This window comes from Dipodomys spectabilis, unplaced genomic scaffold (genome assembly GCF_019054845.1).
Source record: "Dipodomys spectabilis isolate Male_0828 unplaced genomic scaffold, ASM1905484v1 ptg000127l, whole genome shotgun sequence".
NCBI classification, from domain to species: Eukaryota; Metazoa; Chordata; class Mammalia; order Rodentia; family Heteromyidae; genus Dipodomys; species Dipodomys spectabilis.
This window is the reverse complement of record NW_024870804.1, coordinates 1,865,361-1,886,988: the sequence shown is the minus strand read 5'-3', so window position 1 is coordinate 1,886,988 and position 21,628 is coordinate 1,865,361. Positions and strand designations below refer to the sequence as shown.

Sequence of the window (21,628 nt, the reverse complement as noted above, 5' to 3'; positions counted from 1 at the left end):
CACCTGTTAACTTAGCTACTCAGTGGGCTGAGAGCTGAGGATTGTGGTTCAGCCTATGCAGAAAAGTCTGTGAGGCTCTTATCTGCAGAATTCCAGAAGTAGAACTGTGGCTCAAGAGGTAGGGGCTAGCTTTAAGCACAAAAGCTCAGGGATAGCCCCTAGGCCCTGAGTTCAAGCCCCAGGACTGGTCCCCTCCCAAAAAAGTAAATGGCCTATAAGGAATATGCATAAAAGATCAGATAAGCAAATTAAAAAATCAAAATGGCCAAGCCAAAATATTACCAAAGACCAATAGATTTATATATAACAATATATGGATTTTCTATTGTTTTTGTGATTCTCGGCTGATATATAAACCTCTCTGTGGAGTGCAATAGGCTGTGAAAAGCTCATAATTTAGGTCTAACCCACTCTTCACTCTGTCACATTAGATAGTGATTATTGAAAGTGTCAGACTCAAAGGCTCATTGCCACCCTGGCCTCAGGAGATAGGATTCTCTCCAGGATGGGGAGGGTAAAGTCACAAACAACTGCTACCCCCATATTTTTATAGATCATTCTGCTTCTAATGGTATTTCTATTACTCCTAAGCTTCTGTTTCAAGACTCAATAGAGGGTCTGGGCAGGGGGTGTCATTCACGGCCAGATGTCTGGAGCAGTCATCTCTAATGGTGCTTCTGTTGGGTATTGTGAGTCACCAATGCACTCCTCAGTGGGCAAATACAACAGTCACCAGTGCCTCTGCCATGTGACTTGTCAAGGAGTCCCAAGCTGTCACCCAGCACTACCACGCCTCAGCAGCTGCTTCTAATGGCCAAGCTGCCAGTGTAATGTCCTGCAGTTTAACCTTTCTATAAAGGGACCCATTAGACTCTCTTCCTCTCCTTACCCACCTCCTGTGACCCAAGTTCTATAGCAAAGTTTCATACATTTTCTTGAACGGTAATAGCTCTTTATTTGTAGGTCCCTAGAGTAACAGGGACTCTCTCAAGATGAAGTCTTATTGTCACCCTCTGAGATAAGAGGAATGGCAGGATGACTTTTCTACAGTAGGGCTAGCCTTCCACAGTGGAATAGTCGCTGCCTAATAAGTCTCAATTTTAATTATATCTTCTTTCCTAACTCCTGCCGCTCAAGAGGGCTCAGAACTCTTGCTGGCTTTTCTTCTGCTGGGTTATTTCACTGTAGTTTCTGAGTTCCCATCCTATATAGTTTCTGGATTTTTTTTTCTTGTCTTTCTTTCTTCAGAATGTAATCTCTTTTCTGTCACCAGATTCTTAACATTCAAAGAATTAAAAGAGCAAATCTTTCTCACCTGCCATCTTGCCTTTTCTCTTCTCTTGCCTTATTCTCTTTGGGATAATGATATGCAATAGTTTGAATGTGTATATCACTTTGAGCAATATAGCCATTACCCAATATGGTATATGAAAATTAAATGTGTAAAATATCTAAAGATAAAGCAAAAATTACAAAACTTTCAAAAGAAACAAAAAGTAGAAGCTCATGACATTGAATCAATGAGTTCTTGGACTTGACACCAAAGACACAGGCAACAAAAAAAAATAAGTAAATTAGAATTCATCAAAATTTAAAATCTTAATGCATTAAAAAAAGAATTACCAACAGAGTCAGAATAGAACAAGATGTCAGCAAATTACATAAAGAGGATTTATATTCAGAATATGAAGAGAATCACTCAAATTCAAAAAATAAAACAATGTAATACAAAAATGAATAAAGGACTTGAAGAGACATTTCTCCAAAGAAGATAAATAGCCAATAATTACATGATAATAATCAACATCACTAATTATTAGGAAAATGAAAGTCAGAGTCATAATAATATCAAATTACCTCTGACCTATTAGGGTGGCTACAAATAAAAAACAAACACCAATGAGGATGTGGAGAAACTGGAATCCTTACAGATTGTTGTTGGGAATTTAACATGATATAGTAGGTATGGAAAATACTTTGGTGGCTCAAAAAAAAAAAGGAAATATAAATTTGCCCAGATTTTCACTTCTGAGTATATACTCAAAATAATTATCAGACATTCTTTTTTTTTTTGGTCCGGTCATGGGACCTGAACTCTGGGCCTGGGCGCTGTCCCTCAGCTCTTCAGCTCAAGGCTAGCACTCTACCACTTGAGCCACAGCACCACTTCCAGCTTTTTTCTTTTTGCTTAAGTGGTGCTGAGGAATCGAACCCAGGGCCTCAGGCATGCAAGGCAAGCGCTCTACCACTGATCCACCTTCCCAGCCCCTTATCAGACATTCTTATTCCTGAAAAGCAACCCAAATATCTATCAACAGAAAATGAGTACAATCACCCAAGGAAATATCATTTGGGAAATTCTGACACATAACACAAAGTAAATGCACCCTAAATCATTGTTTAAGTAAAATAAGCCAGGCACAAAAGTACTATATGAATCTACTTTACATATGTTTAGATACTGTGAGTATTCAAACAGTATTCAGACAGCAAAACAAAAACACAAACAAAACAAAAAACAATTCTGGCTAAATTAGGAGTGTAGGGAGGATGGAGATTATTGTTTAGTGGTTATAAAGCTTTAGTTCTACAAGGTGGAAAGAGTTCTGATTATGAATGACAATGATAATTCACAATATGGGTGTACTTAAACCACTAGATTATATACACTTTATAATGGAAAAGATGGCCAATTTGTTATACTGTGTGTATTTTACAGTAAAAATATGTAAATGGATCCAGGCACTGGTGGCTCACATCTGTAATCCTAACTATTCAGAAAGCTGAGGTCTGAGGATCACAGTTCAAAGCCATCAGACCCTTGTCTCCAATTAACTACCTAAAAGGCCAGAAGGGGAGCTGTGGCTCAAATGGTAGAGCACCAGCCTTGAGCAAAAAAGCTAAAGGACAGTGCCCAAGCCCTGAGTTCAAGCCCCAGGATCAGCATACACACAGAAAAATATGTATGTGGTAAAGGATCTGGTATATGATGGGCACCCAGCCAATATTAAAGAGTAAGTGTGTGTGTGTGTGTGTGTGTGTGTGTGTGTGTGTGTGTGTGGGAGAGAGAGAGAGAGAGAGAGAGAGAGAGAGAGAGAGAGAGAGAGAGAGAGAGAGAATCTCCAGAGCTCCCTGGCAAAACTAGCCAGTTCATACCCAATGGATATAAATCTGTAGCTGTTTCTTGGCCTGAACTTCCATCCCCCTTTTCACTTTTAGATGAATTAAGGAAAGCAGAAGATGAAGAAAGTGAATTATTTGAAAACCTGTCTAGTCAACAGATCTTCCTCTGGCTGCAAGGACTATTCCTCTTTGCATTGGTGTGGACAGTAGCTGGCACCATCAATGGGGACAGCAGAAGGAAATTTGATTTGTTTTTCCGCAACCTGATTATGGGCATAGATGACAAAAACCCAAGACCCAAAAGTGTCAAACTCACCAAAAACAACATCTTTCCTGAGAGAGGTAATTTCAGGCTTGTTTATTTTGTCTTGGTAAGATAACTTAAATTTCATGTCCCCAATCAACCAAAATGCATGGACTGTGTGAGCTAAATACCAGTGATTAAATGCTTATAATCCTAGTTACTCAGAAGGCTGAGATCCGAGGATTGCAATTCAAACTAGCCCAGTGATACTTCTGTTAACCAACAAAAAGTAGAGCTCTGACTCAAATGGTAGAGATCCAGTCTTGAGCAAAAAACACTAAGGAATAGTACATAGGCCTTGAGTTCAAGCCCCACTACTGACACACATACTCGTTACGGAATATTTCATAGCTTTCTGGGTGGGTTCACTTCTCTTTGTTTTTGTTTTTGTTTTTGGTCGTGGGGCTTGAACTCTGGGTCTGGGCACTGGCCCTGAGCTCTTCACTCAAGGCGAGCACTCTACCACTTAAGCCATATTCTGGTAGTTAATTGGGGATACAAATTTCATGGACTTTCCTTCCTGGGCTGACTTTGAACTGTGATCCTCAGATCTCAGTCCTCCTGAGTAGCTAGGATTACAGGTGTGAGCTACCCGGTGTGAGTTCACTTCTGCAGAGCTGACTTATATGTTTGAATATGGAAGGTCCTAAAGTCAGGGTCTTATGGTTTGAGTGCTTATTTTTCTAATTATTATTGTTGTTATAAGGGTAATATACAGAGGAGTTACAGTCAGGGGTTATAAGTCAGGTAAAGAGTACAATTCTTTTTGGACAGTATCACTCCTTTCCTTACTCTCTAGCAGCTTTTCCCTCCTGTCCCCACATACAAGTTGTATGGTTCATTTTCAACATACTATCCAGTGAATAACACTAGGCTGAATGCTTTTTTTATTTATAAAGAGATGACATGACATTTTTGTTTTGGGTTTTTTTATGTTGCTGTTTGTACCAGTCCTAGAGTGTGAACTCAGAATCTGGGTGTTTTTTGTGTCCCTGAGTTTCTTTTGCTCAAGGCTAATGCTCTACCAGTTGAATCACACCTCTATTTTTGACTTTTTGGTAGTTAATTGGAGGTAAGAGTTTCATGGACTTTCCTGGCTGGGTTGGCTTTGAACTGTGATCCTCAGCTTTCAGCCTCCTGAGTAACTATGATTACAGGTATGAGGCACCAGTACCAGCTTCAGGTGTATATTTTTGTTTTTCTTACAAAAATTACCCATAAATCCATCACTTAAACAGAGTGGTGATTTTTTCCCCCATTCTTTTCTAGTCTTGTATTATGTGATTATCTGCTACATATCATGGCAGCTGTGATATTAATATTTCTCTTAATTTTGGCATTCTAGCCTAATATGTTAAAATGTTTTCAGTTTTGCTACAAAATCTTTAAAATGACTAATGGCTAAAAATGCTCTTCTGTGTGTGGTATTCTTTACTCAGATGAAATGTTTAAATAGCTTTTATTGCTTTTTCCTAACATCTACTAATATACTGTATAAAATTTAGAAAATACAGAGAAGGAAATAGAAAATAAGACTTTAAAATTTCATTATCCGGAAATTTTACTTTTTTTTTTGTTTGTTTGTTTGGGGTTTTCATTTGGTGGGTCATAGTTCCTGAACTCTGGGCCTGGGTGCTATCTCTGAGCTCTTCTGCTCAAGGCTAGTGCTACCACTTGAGCCACAGTGCCACTTCTGGCTTTTTCTGCTTATGTGGTGCTAAGGAATCGAACCCAGGGCCTCATGCCTGAAAGGCAAGCACTCTACCACTGAGCCACCTTCCCAGGCCCCCAGAAATTTTACTTTTATGCTTTGTTTTGTTTTGGGCAGTTGTAGGGCTTGAACTCAGGGCCTGGGCACTGTCCCAGAGCTCTTTTTGCTCAAGGAGAGTGCTCTACCACTTTAAGCCACAGCTCTACTTCTGGTTTTCTAATGTTTTCTTTGGAGATAAAAGTCTCATTAACTTTCCTGCCTGGGCTGGCTTTGAACCATAATCCTCAGAGGTCTCTTGAGTTGTTAGGATTACAGGTGTGAGTTACCAGTGCCTGGGTACTTTTAGTTTTTTAGGTTTAATTTTCTATATTTCTATAACTTAAGGAGAGGTTTATACCATAAACAAAAACAATTGTACCTTTTTTTTTTTTTTAGTGCCAGCACTGGGGCTTGAACTCAGGGTCCTGAGAACTGTCCCTGGCGCCACCACTTGAGCCACACCTACTTCCAACATTTGGGTGGTTAATTGGAGATAAGAATCTCAGGGAGATAAAGAGTTTCAGAAAGTCCCTGAGATTCTTATTTTCAATTAGTCACCAAAATGCCAGAAGTAGGGCTGTGACTCTAGTAGTAAAAAGTTCAGGGCCTGAGTTTAAGTCCTAGGACACCACCACCCCCCTCCCCCCCCCCCAACACACACTCCTTACCACCCCACCCCCCAGGCACACACAAATACTCACAGAACTTTCCTTCCTAGCTACCTACAAATCTTGATCATTAGATCTCAGCCTCCTAAGTAGCTAGATTACTGGCATGAGCTACTGGTGCCCAGATACCTTTTGTACTTGTAAGAAAGAATGTATGAAGAACCATAAGGGGACTTCCAAAGGTGAGAATAATGTGTATATTAAGAGACTTAGATTACATGGGTTTGTACATTTGGCCAAACTTTGTGAAGATTAGCTCAAAATGGGTATATTGTATTATAAATTTTATTCCAAAAATAAATAAAATTTGAACCCTAGTTAATGATATACTGCTAACATCTTTATGCAGAAGTATATAGATGTTTATAATTTATTTTGGAATATTTCAAAAGAGTAAGATTGGAGAGAGGAACTGATATACATATAAATGAGAACTAAATATAAAATGTAAGTGGTAGGTGTACAAATAACCACTGTACAATATTGTCAGTTTCCATGTTTGAAATTTTTCATAATGATAAAAGGATGAATAGAGCCAGGCATTTTGGTGCATGCTTACAGTCCTAGCTATGTGGGAGTCAGAGGGAGGAGAATTGCGGTCTGAGGCCAGGACCCTATCTGAAAAATAAAATAAAAGCAAAATAACTAGGTGTGTGGCTCAAGCGCATGCACAGCCAGTGCCAGGTTTTGAGTTCAATCCCCAGTACAACACACACAAAAGTGTGTATTCACAATCTTGTTTCTGCCACCCAGCCCACTTCTTCTGATATAATGTCAGATGAATTACATGGCAGCCCTGTTTAGTAAAAGGTGAAAGATTTATACAATCTGAAGAGAAACCAGAGTATTGGCAGCCCCATTTAGATCCAATAGTTGGGAAAATATTTTGTTCATTTTTATTTTGCTAAAAATATATAAAATGTACAAATTTTGTGGTGTTAAACACTTGTCATATCCAGAATATTTTCATTGTGTGTGTGTGTGTGTGTGTGTGTGTGTGTGTGTGTGTGTGTGTGTGTGTGTGTGTGTACCAGTCCTGGGGCTTGAACTCAGAATCTGGATGTTGTCCCTGAGCTGCTTTTGCTTAAAGTCAACACTTTACCACTTGAGTCACAGCTCTAATTCTGGATTTTAACTAGATTATTGGCAATAGTCTCCTGTCTGGGCTGGCTTCGAACTGTGATCCTCAGATCTCAGCCTCCTGACTAGCAAGGATAGCAGACAAGAACCATCAGCCCCCAACAATGGTTATCTGTTGTTTTAAGTGTGCTAAAATGTTTTATGGCCAAGAATGGCAACCTCCCTAGGAGAAGGTTCCCTGTGAGCTTGAGAAGAATGTTATCTGCTGTTGTCAGAGAAATGAATCCGTACATGTCATTTATATTCAGTTAAGTTTTAAGTACATCTCACTCATTTTCTGACTGTCAATCACTGACAGAGGGGTGTTGAAGTGTCCAACTATAATACCAAATTTGTCACTTTCCTCTTGACACTCTGCATTCTGCTTCATATATTTTGTCATTCTGGGCTCATCTGAAATGGGAACATAAAATCATTTCTTCATTTTTTTATTTCAATTTTTTCTTCTTTTAGTTAGAAGCGAAGTTGCATTTTTTGCATATAGTGGTAATTTGTTCCTCATGTGTTCTTTATTTAATGTACTATTGTAGATTTTGTGTTTGTTTTTATTCTGACAGACTATGTCTAGACACAATTCTTCTTTTATTTATTCTGCTTGGAATGTGAGGCATCTGTTTAGTCCAAAGGAAAATTTTTATTCTCTGGCTTCTATATAGATTATCTTCTTTTTTTTTCTGTTTCTGCCCTTTCTAGGCAGACTTTCTATTTTAATATCAGTCACCCACAACTTGAATTTGTTTCTTCACTACCTTGGATGATTTTCATTCTGCCCTCACATCTTGTTTTTTTGCCAGTTTTCTTAGTATAATAATAATAAAAGCACAGGCTGTGGGATGAAATTGTTAGAACTGGAATTCTGGCTCCAACTCTTTGAGTAAATTCCTAACCTTCCTCAGTTTCCACAATTACAAAATGTATACAAATAAAAATAGGACATATTTGTGGTTCTTAGAAGGTTTATATGAGTTATTACATGTAAAAAATGTGTTCATTGCCTGACTTATGAAATGGTAGTCCCTCTCTATAACACTGTAATAATAGCAGTAAAATGATTTTTTTTAATACTTAAAGCTCTTTTAAAAAAAAAACCTTTAAAACATTGTATGTTGAAAGTGTTAAATAAGTGTTATTAGTTTGTATTTATCATCAACATTATCACCAACATTATTTCTTACTGGATTTTTCTATGTCTGTGTGTGTGTGCGTGTGCCAGTTTGGAGACTTGAACTCAGGGCAGGGACACTGAGCTTTTATGCCCAAGGCTAGTGCTCTACCACATAAGCCACAGCTCTACTCCAGTTTTTTGCTGATTAATTGGAGATACGAGTCTTTTTTGTTTTGTTTTGTTTTGTTTTGGGTCCGGTCATGGGGCCTGGGCACTGTCCCTCAGCTCTTCAGCTCAAGGCTGAATTTTTATTTTTATTTATTTTTAATTTTATTTATTTATTTTTAATTTTATTTATTTATTTTTTTAAAATTTTATTTATTTATTTATTTTATTTTATTTTTTTGTGAACATACTGTACAGAGGGGTTACAATTACATGGGCAAGATAATGAGTACATTTCTTATCAAGCATTGCAGCTTCCTCCTTTGTTTACCCTTCACATCCCTTCCCAGCCTCCTCCCGCCCCCCCACCCAATCCTCCCCCGCCCCCCAACCAAAGTTGTAAAGTTCGTTTTCAACATGACAACTTGTACTTCTCATTGTTGCAATGGGTCCACCTGGAGATACGAGTCTTATGGACATTCCTTCCCCAGCTGGCTTGAACCTTGATCCTCTGATCTCAGCCTTCTGAGTAGCCTGGATTACAGGCATGAGCTATCAACACCTGGCTCATCTCATTTCACCATTTCTCCTATGGCTAATTTTCTCCAATGGCTTTATGGTCCTATTTCATTTTTAAAAATGGTATCTTTTTATGCCTTATAGAAGATGCCAAGCAGTTTACTGAAACTGGTTTTAAATCATGCATTGAACAAGTTTCAGAAATATATTCTTCAGGCTAATCTTTACATTATATTCCTTTACATTGCAATTTTTTTTCACCTAGTCCATATATTGTTTTAAATTTTTCTCATCATCCAAGATTGATCTGTTTGTGCTCTGAGACTATAGAGGTGGTTTATGAGTTACCACTGATCCCACTTCTGGCCCCCTTTGTAATAACATCATTTCTGCTGTTTTACAACAAGAGGACCAGTGACAGCTCCACCACATTTCTAACTTTTCCCCTATCACATCCCTTGTCCTGTGATGTTTTCCTCTCTCCTTCCATGATGTATCATAAATGAAGCCATCATTACTGGGTACCCATGGCTCTTACCTGTAATCGTAGCTACTCAGGAGGCTGAGATCTGAAGATTATGATTTGAAGCCAGCTCAGACAGGACAGTCCATGAGATTCTTATCTCCAGTTAACCATCAGAAAAGCCAGAAAAAAAAAGCCAGAAATGGCTCAAATAATACAACACTAGCCTTGAGGCGGGGAAAAAAAGGTCAGGGGCAGGAACAGAGCTCTCAGGCCCCTGAGTTCCAACTCAGCACTGGCACACACACAAATAATAAGGCATAATTCCCAGAACATATTGTTAACTTGCTTCATCTATCTTTTTTGCAACAACTACTTATTTAAAAGCAGGTTTAGTTCAGAAAGATGTTGGTAAGACATTTTACAAGCAACCACCATGAACACATCCAGATAAAGTTAGGCTTTACTTTTGTCTCCATGAGAAATATATACTTTCTTCCTGCTAGTTTTCAGACTCATTGCTGCTTCTGGGCATGATCAAGGCAAATATAATTCATAAAATGCCTTTAAAATGAACCCAAATGCAATAAACCATTGCTCTTACATGGATGACTAGTGGAATGGCCAAGATCCAATGACCACATGGAATCAACCAGTTCCATCTGTTGGAAGCAGTCTTTTCTAGATAGGTTTCATCTGTGGACATTCAAGACAATGGAAAATCCTCAACGGAGGGGTTCTGTGGCTTTTTACTTTGAAGGGGCATACTGCACTGAATTTAAGGTGTCGTGACAATCTTCTTATCCATTATGGTCTGAGCCCCTCCTGCTCTCTTGGCTATAGGGGGAAAACCAGACTAGTTAGGGGAAGACAATAATAGTAGCTAGCAAGCAGGTGGATGGCTGCCTAATTTTCTGTGCAATGTGCATTTCTGTCTTTAGGCAACCACTGGAGAGATACCCAGTGTACTTTCCTGCCTTTCTTCAGTCTCTTGATTCATTTTATGCTAGTCAGGTTTCCAGTACAGTAACAAATATCTGAGAGAATCAACTTAAAAAGAGGAAGGCTTATGTTTCAGAACTTTTTTTCATCCCTATGTAAGTGTCTCTTCATGACTATTTGCAGCTAGTCCCTATTTTCACCCTCAGCCACAGACAACCAATAATCTTCTCTCTGTAGATTTGTCTTTGTTGGTGGTGGTGGTGGTGGTGGTCATGGGGTTTGAACTCTAGGCCTGGGCTCTTCAGCTCAAGGTGAGCACTCTACCACTTAAGTCACAGTGCCACTTCCGGTTTTCTGGTGGTTTATTGGAGATAAGAGTCTCACAGACTTTCCTGCCCTGGCTGGCTTTGAATCACAATCCTCAGATCTCAGCTTCCTGAGTAGCTAGGATTACAGGCATGAGCCACTGGTGTCTGGCAGATTCGACTTCTTTTTAATATTTTGTAAACATGAGATTATGTAACATGTGACATTTTATATCTGGCTTTGATTGCACTTTCTTATAACTATCTTTGAAAAGTTCAAATGAATGCCTTTTCACAAGGGCTCAGGGTTATAATTCTAAATTTGATTACTCAGGAAAGCCTTCCCTGACTTCACGGGACATTTTTCTACTTTATTTCTATGCTTGTGCATAATTTCATGTGGCTTGGTTAAATGGTTGGCATAGTTTGATATCTAGCTCTATTTTATTTAATATCATTGCTTGAACTCATTTAAGAAAATAAAATGGTATCACTGATGGACTTTTGGTCAAGATAAAAAGAAAAAAGGAAGCTGTTTGTGGATATAGAATTGGAATGACTGGCTAGGCGCTGGTGGCTTACACCTGTAATCCTAGCTACTTAGAAGGCTGAGATCTGAGGATCATGGTTCAAAGCCAGACTGGGCAGGAAAGTCCATGAAACTCTTATCTCCAATAAACCACCAGAAAACTGGAAGTTGTGCTGCGGCTCAAGTGGTAGAGTACTTGCCTTGAGCTGAAGAGCTGAGGAACAACACACAGGCCTAGAGTTCAAGCTCCATGACTGACAAAAAAAAAAAAAAAGAATTTGGAATGACTTATTGCCTTCATTTATTTTGCTGTTGTTTTTCTCATACCTGCTGTTTTGCTTATTCAGAATCATTTAATCACTTGCATAATCAACACTTATCATTTTTATACAAATAATGAAGTTATTCCTCTTTAAAATGTTGCTCGTTTTGACAATTATTGGCAACATGTACAATTCACCACAATTATGCCAAGACTAGTCATATGTTTTGGATATTTATAGTTAAAGGGTCAAATACCTCCAATAAGAAATGTGAGTCATTGTGTTTAAGGGCCTGTTCTGTTTCTTTGGGTCCAGGAAGCGTCTATGATTTTTATTTCGTCAAACAAGCAGGTGGACATTGGGAGGCATGGACAGAGTATATCACTAAAGAGGAAGAGAATATCCCTGCCAATGCAAAGGTAAAAGAAAAGCACTAGCCACAGCACTGTGGTTTCTAGAATTCCTTTAATACTCTCCCAGGTGGGTGTATTAAAAGCTCCATGTGAGTATTTTTAAGAATTATCTTAGGCTGGGCATTGCTGGCTCAGGTCTGTAATTTTAACTACTTAGTAGGCTGGGATCTGAGGATCATAGTTCGTCAGTCCAGGCAGGAAATTCTGTGAGACATTTTAGGTACAAATAACCACCCAAAAGCCAGAAGTGGAGTTGTGGCTTATGTGGCAAAGTGCTAGCCTAGAGATGGCGAGTGGAGGGAAGATAGGAGCTCAGGGAAAGTGCGTAGCCCCATGACTAACAAAAAAAAAGAAAGAAAGGAAGAAAGAAGAAAGAGAAAATGAAAAGTATTTTCTTTAGGAAGAGATTCAACCATGAGTTCAATCAAATCTTCAAGAGACCCAATTCCTTAATCAGCCATCATGCTCTTTGTCTTGTTTTACTTCATCAGAAAATGGAAGTAAAACCCATTTGAATGATGACCACAAAGATCAAAGGGAGTATATAGGAGCATGTTGGTTCACACCAGGGGTCAGATGGGCATTTATTACTATCCTGACTATCTGTTAGTAATATCAGGTGTTTGTGCACCTCATCAGCAATGCATGTGATTTCCTTGATGAGAACTCTCAGAAAAGCAGATTCTGATTTTTTGGTAGTAGATAATTTATCTATAACTCCTCATTTTAATCTTATGGAAATTTTTTGTAAAGATGGGTATTTTTATGCCTCTGTTAGTAGAATCTAGTCGATATCATTTATGTTTCTGAGGTGAATACAGGTCTTTCAGGACGTGGGTAGGGTGGTAGACAGTGACTGTAAAAATGGGACCAACCAAGTGGGACACTAGGCAGAACACAGATCCTCAAGTAAGGATACCTTAACAGGGGTGAATGTGTGCTGTCTTCAGGATGCACCCTGGAGGCTGAATGGTGTAAATACACCTCTAGCACTGAGGTCTAAATTTTTATTCCCCTTTAAGAGCTTAGTCACCTAGGGTTCACCCCAGGGATTTGAAATCTTGCTGAATTCATACAGATAAAAATCCACTATAGAAATCGTTTTCAATTCTTCTTGGAATTTTTACCTCATAAAATAATTGACCTAATCCCAGAAAATAAAACTCTATGAAACCCAACTTGCTTGAAATTGATTGCAAAATGGACATCTGGAACCTGATTCTGCATTGAACATCTCTTACTGGATTAAATGCCTCTTATCAAGTTAACCACCTGTGTTGGAGCTTCATATATATATATATATATATATATATATATATATATATGCCTCAAAAGGTTATTGGAAAGACTTCAAGATAGTAATACAGGCAAGACAGTCATAGCTATGTTAATTCTTTCTCCATCTCAGTCATATTATCCCATCTGCTTTTTTCCCTTTAGCCAAATTACTTCCCCAAAGAAGTCAGGCCTTTGTCTATGAAGGCCCCCCCAGTTACACAGATGCAGAACCATCTGCATTATGAGTCTGGTTTGGCTTTTGTGACCATCATTTACATGAACCACAGTGTGGATAGTGTTCCCCAGAGTTGTACAATGTAGCAGCTACTTGTCCATGAATCCCATGCAGCCTAGACATGATACAAAGAGATTTTCACATATAGTATATACCTTTGTGCCCCTTCCTCTGCCCCCATGAAAGGACTAGGTGTGGCTGAGTGGCTAATGACAAAGATTCACGCTCAGAGAAGCCATGCTAAGATCTAAGACTAAGCCTTCAAAGGCCCAGCTAGGATCTGAAAACCAGGAAAATGGTGTGCAATTCCCATTTTAGAAAAAGCAAGGGATTTGGTTGGGCACAGTTCTGAGAACTAAGCATTTGAGTGTTGGGCAAAGAAGAAATCAGGAGCAAGCCTGGGGAGTGGGGTCTAGGGTCATACCTTGTGTTAATCACCTTTCTGCCACTGTGAAACATACCTGAGAAAGTCAACTCAAAGGATGAAAGGTTTACTTTAGGTCATAGTTCCAGAGCTTTCAAGTGTATAGTCACTTGGTCCCATTATTTTCTTGGGCCTGTGGTAAGATATAACATCATGGAGGAAGGGCATGGCAGAGGAAAAGCTGGTCACCTCATGATACCAGCAAGCGAAGACAGCAAGCAAGGACAGGGCCCACAAAGGCATATCCTTAAGGACACACTCTGCTCCTCCAGTCTCCTAAGTTTCTGCCACTTCCCAATAGCCTGTCAAATTATGAACCCATCATCGGATTAATTTACTGATAAGGTCTGATCTCTTACCACCTCAAAAGCTGAGCATGGCTGTATTAGAGACCAGACCTTCAAATGAGTTTTGGAGGAATATTCTCGATTTAAACTATAGCAAAACTAAATTTGAATCAAGTGGTTTAGATGGCCTATAGGAGGTAGATCTTGTCTGAGACAAGGCAGACAGGTAGCCTCAGAGACAACGGCTTGGATTGATCCTTTAATAATTGTTTTGTATGGGCCTTAATCTCAGTGCCTTGTACTTTTGCTTAGCTTTTACCACTCAAGGTTGGCACACTATCATTTTAGCCACAGCTCCCCTTTGGCTTTTTGCTGGTTAATTGGAAATAAAAGTCTCATGGACTTAGCCGCCCGCTGGCTTTAAACCATGATGCTCAGAACTCAGCCTCCTAAGGACCCAAGATTGCAGATGTGAGCCCTTGGCACCTGGCTATAATTGCTTTTTATAATATAACAGTTTAGTGTTATATAAAATGTAGACTTTATCCCTGTACTGCCAAATAAAACAAAACAAAGAAAAAGCATATTGACTTTACAGTTATACAAACTGGATTCAAATCCCTGCTTCCCACTAATTTGCTGTGTTACCTGGGCTAGTTGAAATAGGAGTTTGGCTCTCTGTTTTCTCATCTACAAAACAGGAACAGTAATGGACAACTTTTTATTTGTGGTCTCATTTAATCTCAAATCAGTGCAGTGTATTATCTCCATGTCACAAATGACCCTCAAACTGAGAACCTAGGAGAGGCTGACTATTCAATCATATGCCTAAAGATAGTATTAAATGGAACTAGAATTCAAACCCACCTTTCCTGAATGCCAGCACCAAGCCCACTGGATCCAACACCAAGATTATTCTCCCATGTTTTTATGATATAGGCCTTGGAACTCATTATCCCCACAGCGGAGACTGCCCGGTAGACCTTCTTCTTGAAAACCTTACCTTGACCATGAAATTCTCCCATGTTTTATGATATAGGTTTCAGAACTCATTATCCCCACAACAGAGACTGCCCGTCAGACCTTCTTCCTGAAAACCTATCTTGACCACGAAATTCCAATGCTGTTTGTGGGTCCCACGGGCACTGGAAAGTCAGCTATCACCAACAACTTTCTTCTCAGCCTTCCCAAAAATATCTACCTGCCCAACTTTGTCAACTTCTCTGCCAGAACTACAGCCAATCAGACCCAAGATATCATCATGTCCAAATTGGATCGCCGTCGGAAGGGCCTTTATGGGCCTCCCATAGGGAAGAAAGCAGTGGTATTTGTGGGTAAGTCATTGGCCTGGGTCTGTGCATATAATATGATTTAATACATATATGTATACATACTAGGTGCTCTAGTGATCAAGCTAATTTAATATAGTGAGACCCTGTTTGAAAATAATATGATCACTCCAGGAAATGGAAATGAGGTTTTTATCTTTGTTGCTGTTTCTGTTTTCATATCCTTTTGTCTTGTTTGTTCATTTATCTGTCTTTGGGAGGGTAAGGAGGGCACAGAAATGGAGGGACAAAGGGTAAACAAATGCAGTAGTGTTACTTACTAGACACTAGTACTCACTAGACAACTTGTGGGTAGGGATGGAAGTAAAAATCTAGGAGATAGTGAGGGAAGAGGTGACATTGTTCAAAAAGAAATGTACTCTTGGGCTGGGAATGTGGCTTAGTAGTAGAGTGCTTGCCTAGCATGCATGAAGCACTGGGTTTGATTCCTCAGTACCACATAAACAAACAAACAAAAGCCAGAAGTGGCTCAGGTGGTAGAGTGCTAGCCTTGAGCAAAAGAAGCTCAGGGACAGTGCCCAGGCTTTGAGTTCAAGCCCCAGGAATAGCAAAAGTAAAAGAGAAATGCACTCTTAATCTGACTTACATAACTGTAACCCCTCTATACATCACCGTTATAATAGCAATAAAAAATGCATAAGAAAAAATAAAGGAAAATTTAAAAACAAAATAATAACAAGAAAAAAACGAAAAACAACTATTAGTTATCTCTTTGCTGTTATATCTCCGGCAATTCACAAATCTCTAACATGTAGTAGACAATTGGTATATTTAGGATGAAGGCAATGGAAAACAATTAAATATCTGTTTGTTGGTGTCAATTGTGCATCCTAGATAGAGCCATGACAAGCCAGCAGAGCTCAGAACTCAGGAAAATCCCTTCCCTTCTTAGTAGAGTTGAGACAATTGGACACTCTCCCTGGGTAGAATAGTCACCTCCTGTGAGGGCAAAGGGTCCTAGAAACTTACAAAGTGTGGCTCTGGCTTCTTTTCTACAGATGACCTCAACATGCCAGCAAAAGAAGTATATGGGGCCCAACCCCCCATTGAGCTCCTGAGACAATGGATTGACCATGGTTATTGGTTTGACAAAAAAGACACAAACAGACTGGACATTGCAGACGTGCTGCTTGTGACAGCCATGGGCCCCCCTGGGGGAGGAAGGAATGATATTACTGGTATGTGAAAAAGAAAGCTATTCTTTTTCCCCTTTTCCCAGTAGAGCTGGCTATCATGGATGGGAGGTTGGTGGAGGTCACTCTTCCCTAAGACAGAGAGCAAAGTGTTGTATATAGGGTATAGCTAGAAGAGTTGGGGTTAAGTACAGACTGTTGACACTTGTGAACTACAATAGAAAGATGACAAGAGAGGGTATGAAGATGTGATAATATGTGAAAATCTTGCACATTGATCAACTGAGACAAAGTGGATATTCCATCCACATTTATTGAAAATAAGAGTCTCCACCAGTGGCTCATGCCTATAATTCTAGCTACTGTGGAAACTGGGATATGAGGATTATGATTTGAACCCAGCCTGGGGCAGGAAAGTCTGTGAGACTCTTAACTTCCTGCAAAAAACAAAAACAAAAACTGAAAGTGGAGCTGTGGCTCAAATGGTAGAGTGAAGGAAAGAAGATGAGAAAGCAAAGGAAGAAAACAGAGAAGAGAAAAAAGGAAAGGGAAGGGGGAAGGAGTATTCATTTTATTGAGTGCCTTCTATGTGCCAGGACTAAGCAAAAAGCTGCTGAGGAGAAGCGCATCCACGTCATCAAGGATGACGTATGAGAGTGTCTCGTGGAGAAGAGCATTCAGGATGGCCAGCATGTGTCCCAAGAGACAGGCTAGGTCTGAAGGCAACCACCGGTGAATGATGGAGTTACCTGTCATGTGCATAGCAAACTTTCCAAAGAACACCTAATTCAAAGTGGCCTAAGCAAAACACATAATAATAATAATAGGTGATACAAATAAATAAGTAAAGTTTCCCCCATCATATCTCACAGTTCAAAGTTCAAAAGTACAGCCTGCTTCGGGTGCAACTTAATCTATACACTTCTAGAAGTTTCTATACTTTTACTCCAGTATTCATAGTTGTTGAAGAATCTTCATATCATTTTCAAATTTGGATTCTTTGACCTTGGATAAAGTCTGTCCTCTTCAGCAGTCAGCTTTCTCGTCAGCAAAATAAGAAAAACAGGATGACCAGAATGACCTCATTTGTACCCAAGCCATCATCTTCTACTTTAAGTATAAAGTTAATGGATGTGACCAGGTGCCAATGTCTCATGCCTTTAATCCTAGCTACTCAGAAGGTTGAGAGCTGAGGATCCAGGTTCTAAGTCAAGCTAGGGCAGGAAAGTCTATGAAACTCTTATCTCCAATTAACCACCAGAAAACCGGAAGTGGAGCTGGGACTCAAAGAATGCTAGCCTTGAGCAGAAAAAGCTCAAGGACAGGGCCCAGGACCTGAGTTCAAGCCCCATGACTGACAAAAAAAAAAAAAGGTTGAGGGATACCTTTGCCTTGGGCTTGAAAATCAGCAGTATCCTAAGAACCTGGAATCCATAAACTCAATGTTTCTCTTATCAGTGAGAAGAAGGGACTTTGTATCCTTTTATTCTATTTAAGCCTGAGATATTTATGGTGTATCTGTATCCAGGACACACAACAACAGGCTGTTTTCTAGCTGCATTATACATATGAACCTTGAAGAACCTGTATAATAAAACTGCCAGGAGCCTATTGGTAGTCAAGTGAAATTAGATGCATGAATTTCTGCATTCCCCTCTGACGTTATAGGAGTAGCTGTGGGAGGGTGATGGGAGGCAGATGGGCCTGGGATTGGGGAAGTGCTGTGAACTGTGAACATTTTAATAATTTTATCTGTGACTCAGGAGGAATGAAGAAAAGCTAAAATTGCTACCAGGTAAAGAAGCTGAGTCACTCATGTTAGTAACTGTGAGGAAGTATAGTAATTTTCATGGTTGGTTGAACAATCGTTTTTCTATTGTACTTTTGTTTTTTTGCTGACCAGGGGTTTGAACTCAGGGCCAGGGCACTGTCTCTGAGCTCTTTTTTTAAAAAAATATATTTTATTAGATTGTATTTTAAAGTATTTATGTTTGTTTTATATAGCTTTTCCAATAAGTATGCTATAAACTTTGCTATGTATTTATTCAAAATTGACAGCATATTAATTACAACTTAGTTGCTATTCTCTATTTCTTTCATATTCTTTTTTTAATATATTTATTGTAAAAATGCTGTACAGAGGGGTTACAGTTACATGAGTAGGGTAATGAGTACATTTTGTAGCGAGCATTGTTACCTCCTCCTTTGTTTTCCCCCTACCATCATTTCCCTCCCCACATCCCCAATTCCTCCTGCCCCCCCCCCCCGACATTGTAAAGTTCATTTTCATCATAGGGTCTGTACAACTTGTGGTCACAATGGGCCAGCCTGCATCCCCATTTAAGTGTTCCCCAATATCCCTTCCCCTCCCCAAATGTATATACAAGGTGCAGAACACTGGCATCAAATCCAGTGAGAACAAGGGTTATATTGTGGGGAAAGAACATACAAAAGAAACAAAAGAATCACATAGTTCATTGTAAGTACATTAAAAACACTCGCAAGAAAGAAAAAAACATTTTTATCCCTGTCTTGGGGTACATTTTGCTTAACATTATCTCATGTAGTCTTTTTTTTTTTTTTTGGGTCCGGTTGTGGGGCCTGAACTCTGGGCCTGGGCGCTGTCCCTCAGCTCTTCAGCTCAAGGCTAGCACTCTACCACTTGAGCCACAGTGCCACTTCTGGCTTTTTTCTTTTTGCTTATGTGGTGCTGGGGAATCGAACCCAGGGCCTCAAGCATTGCAAGGCAAGTGCTCTACCACTGAGCCACCTTCCCAGCCCCCTCTCATGTAGTCTTATGTACATAGCCTTTGACCTTCTCTACTTGTCCTAGACATGTACTAGTCATTGCAAACAAGGGAAACCATGGGACCTATGTTTCTTTGGGCCTGGCTTACTTCAGTTAATATAATTTTTTCCAAGTCTTTCCATTTCCTAACAAAAGAGGCAATGTCGTTCTTTCTGACAGAGGCATAGAATTCGTATATATATATATATATATATATATACATATATATATATATATATACATATATATATATATGTGATATATATGTGTGTGATATATATGTAATATATATATATATATATATATATATATATATATATATATCACATTTTCTTGATCCATTCATCTACTGAGGGACATCTAAGTTGGTTCCATATCTTAGCTATGGTAAATAATACTGCGATAAACATGGTTATGCTGTAGCTTTGGTATGACCTTGTTTGTGATTGTTTGGATAAATGCCCAAAAGTGGGATTGCTGATTCATAAGGGAGCTCTATGTGGAATCTTTGAAGGACCTGTATGACTAAAACTTTAAAAACCTGAAAAAGGAAATTAAAGCAGAACTAAGCAAGTGGAAAAACCTCCCATGCTCCTGGATTGGGAGGATTAACATCATGAAAATGACAATACTACCAAAGGCTATATACAAATTCAATGCGATATACCTATCACTATTCCAACCTCATTCTTCAATGAAATAGAGGAAGCAATCCAAAAATTCATATAGAACAATAAAAGACTCCGAAGATCAAAAACAATCCTTGGTAGAAAGACCAGCACTGTAGGAATACCAATTCCAAATTTCCAAACTCTACTACAAAACCTTAGTAATCAAAACAGCATAGTACTGGCACAAGAACAGACCTGAGGACCAATGGAATAGGATTGAAGACCCAGAAATGAACCCATAGACCTATAGCCACCTAATCTTTGACAAGGGAGGTAAAGAAATAGAATGGAAGAAAAACAGCCTTTTCAGAAAATGATGCTGGCAACATTGGTTAAACACTTGTAAAAACTAGAGCTAGATCTGTATATATCACACTGTACCAGAATCAACTCCAAATGGATCAAAGACCTCCGAGTCAAAGCAGACTCCATGAAAACATTACAGGAAGGAATAGGAGAAACTCTAGGGCTCCTTGGCACAGGCTGAAATTTTCTTAATAGAGATCCAGAAGTGCAACAAATCAAAGAAAGGTTGAACAAATGGGACTGCATGAAACTGCAGAGCTTCTGCAAGGCAAAGGACACAGCTAACAACATCAACAGAAAGCCCACGGATTGGGAGAAGATCTTCACTAGCCATACAACAGACAAAGGTCTCATATCTCAAATACACTTAGAACTCAAAAAACTAAATCACCCAACAACAAATCCTCAAAAAAACAACTGCCTGATTAACAAATAGACTAAAGACTTAAAGAGAGACTTCTCTGAAGAGGAAATAAGAATGGCCAATAGACACATGAAAAAATGCTCGACCTCTCTAGCCATAAAAGAAATGCAAATCAAGACAACACTGAGATTCCACCTTACCCTAGCTAGAATGGCTATAATCAAGAAATCTAGAAACAAGAGATGCTGGAGGGAATGTGGCCAAAAGGGAACCCTACTGCATTGTTGGTGGGAGTGTAAACTTATTCAACCACTCTGGGAAGCAGAAGCAGAATGGATGTCCCTGAGCTCTTTGGATCAAGGTTAGTACTTTACCACTTTGAGCCACAGCACCACCTCCAGTTTTCTGGTTTAATTGGCGGTAAGAGTCTTATGGAGTTTCCTTTCCTGCCTGGGCTGGCTTTGAACCATAATTCTCAGATCTCAGCCTCCTGAGTAGCTAGGATTACAGGCGTGAGCCACTGTGCCTAGCTTCTGTTGTACTTCATTATAGGCATGGAGTGATCACAGCTGATGTTGGCTCTTTTTTTGAGGGGGGGTTACTTGTTCTGGGGTTTGAACTCAAAGCCTGGTTGCCATCCCTCCCTGATTTTTTTGCTCAAGGTTAGCGCTCTACCACTTGAGCCACTGCTCCACTTCTGGCTTTTTGTGGTGGTTAATTAGAGGTAAGAGTCTTATAGACATTCTTGCCCAAGCTGGCTTTGAACTGATGCCCTCAAAGCTCTGCCTACGTGTGAGCCATGGGTGCCTGGCTCTGTTGTTGATTTTTAATGATTGGGAGACAATAGCCCAGGTGATTAATTGAACCAGGACTCTGGTGGGAAAACTTAGACAGAAGGCAATGTAAGTATGCTGATGTAGAACATGGTTTGGCAGCAGATTAAATGTTTCTTCAAGTTCACATAACGACTAATGGTCCTAGATTGATAGTATATAAAATATTATTTTACTACTTTTCTGTGTTTGTGCTGGACCAGGGGCTTGAACTCAGGGCCTGAGTGCTGTTCCTGAGCTTTTTTGCTTAAGGCTAGTGCTCTTCCATGGC

General features: G+C 39.4%; 1 protein-coding gene across 1 annotated transcript in view; it reads left to right on the top strand.

Moving 5' to 3' along the window:
- The window catches only part of Dnah3 (dynein axonemal heavy chain 3), a 197,007-nt gene that overhangs the window by 120,531 nt on the left and 54,848 nt on the right, over positions 1-21,628 (top strand). The window contains exons 40-43 of the mRNA XM_042689859.1: positions 3,220-3,465; positions 11,592-11,695; positions 14,953-15,247; positions 16,261-16,440. Of these exons, the coding sequence (XP_042545793.1) occupies positions 3,220-3,465; positions 11,592-11,695; positions 14,953-15,247; positions 16,261-16,440 (825 nt within the window). The remainder of the gene's footprint in view (positions 1-3,219; positions 3,466-11,591; positions 11,696-14,952; positions 15,248-16,260; positions 16,441-21,628) is intronic.